The following is a 1,770-nucleotide window of genomic DNA, read 5'->3' on the forward strand; positions in this document are numbered from 1 at the left end:
CTAATTCTGTCATAGCAGCTGTTACTACAACGCATCGGGGGGGGGAAGGAGCGTTCCTCTTCTTCTCAGTTGTTTGAATTTGTTTAAACTGTTTATCTCTTTTTTTGCATTTCTATTTTGTTTTATTTACCCCGAAGCTGCTCCTAAAGCCACATTCTGACTCGTGTTGCGGCGCCTTCTATTCCTCCTGGCGGCGGGTTTATTAAAGGCTTTATTCTGTGTCTGCACGTCCCGCCCACATATCTTCTATCCTGTTCCCTTTTCCCTTTCTGACTGTGTTTGTGCGCTTGCGTTCTTGGTTCTTATTCTAGTGATATTCGGGGGCTTTAATACTATTTGGGTGACTTTGACTTGACAGGAAAAGAAAACAACCGCCACATCGAGAGCCACTTATCCCGGTGCTTCATTGCATCGACACCCCAGTAAGTAGCATGGCCCGCCGCGGCAAGAAGGCCTCAAACAGAGCCCTTAACAATGGGGGCCCTCGCGAACAGCAGCAACAGCAACAGCAGCAACAGCAACAGCAACAGCAACCCCAGGAGGAGGCTGCACAGGCCCCTGAACATCAGGTAGAGCTGGCGAGGCCTCTGCACCACGTCCAGGACACCCCAAAGCCTACTGGAGACCATGCGGGGGGCGTGGTGGGCCTATCTCCGACGATTGCATATTTCTGTCTCCTCATATTATCTCTGCTGTGCTGCCCACGACGTGCCCATCAACCGCCGCTGCTGCTGCTGCTGCTGCTGCGGCTGCTGCTGCTGGTGCCAGCTGCCTCCTCCCCTGGGACTCGGTAGGAGCAGGGAGCAGCCCAAGCCTGTGTCTTGTGCTCCTGCAGACAAGACGCCCGGAGGCGGACTACCCGCAGTATCTGAGGGAGAGAGCCATCAGCGCCCTCCTGGAGCTAGAAGAACGGGCCTATAGAAACTTCAAAGAAGCAGCCGCACTGGCTACTGCTGCAGGTCTTTATTCACAGTAGCACAGTAGCAGCAGCATTCCCAACAGAAACAGCAAGTGCAGCAGCAGCAGAAGCAGCAAAAACAGAAGGAGAAGCAGAAGCAGCAGAAGCGGCAGTTGCAGCAGCAACAGATGCAGTAGAAGCAGCAGTGGCAGCAGCAGCAGAAGCAGTAGTGGCAGCGTCATCGAAAGCAGTTGCAGCAGTAGCAGCATGCAGCAGCAGCAGCAGCAGCAGCAGCAGCAGCAGCGCAAACACCAAGCATAGATTTCCATCGTATCCTCGTGCCCCTTTGCTTAAGCTGCTGGTGGTTCAAGTGTCTTTTCCTTTCTATCTGTTATGATATCCCCCCATTGTGACTATTTTTTTATGATAATATAATTAAAAAAATATAATTAGTTGTATTACTATACCACTGTATTGTTATTATAATATAAAACAATAATAAAGTCAACTACACCAATACATTATTGTGTATATAAGATATACTCTATAGATATACATGTATATGTATGAATATATATACATATATATACATATATATATATATATACATATATATTGCATTTGCTTCTATGCTGGTGGTTCAAGTCTTTTCTCCGTTCTATCTATCACGCTACCCTCATATTATATTGTTTCATAGGAATTATATTATAAAGTAATTGTGTAATTACATCGTCATACTATCACACTATAAAAATAAAAGAATGTTATAATAATTTGATTAAATCATTATATTTCTATGAATATAATATATGTACAATATATATATATATATATATATATATATATATATATATATATATATATATATATAT

The 1,770-nt window shown here is 44.2% G+C and overlaps 1 protein-coding gene across 1 annotated transcript in view; it reads left to right on the forward strand.

Annotated features, from left to right (window-relative positions):
* Positions 1-431: 431 nt before the first annotated feature.
* Positions 432-1,770, forward strand: part of EMH_0053980 (uncharacterized protein) — a gene marked incomplete at both ends in the record, with an annotated part of 4,050 nt that continues 2,711 nt past the window's right edge. The window contains 3 exons of the mRNA XM_013497060.1: positions 432-641; positions 836-864; positions 974-1,148. Coding sequence (XP_013352514.1) covers positions 432-641; positions 836-864; positions 974-1,148 — 414 coding nt within the window. The remainder of the gene's footprint in view (positions 642-835; positions 865-973; positions 1,149-1,770) is intronic.

Source organism: Eimeria mitis, genomic scaffold (genome assembly GCF_000499745.2).
Source record: "Eimeria mitis Houghton genomic scaffold, Emh_scaff2449, whole genome shotgun sequence".
Taxonomy (NCBI): Eukaryota; Apicomplexa; class Conoidasida; order Eucoccidiorida; family Eimeriidae; genus Eimeria; species Eimeria mitis.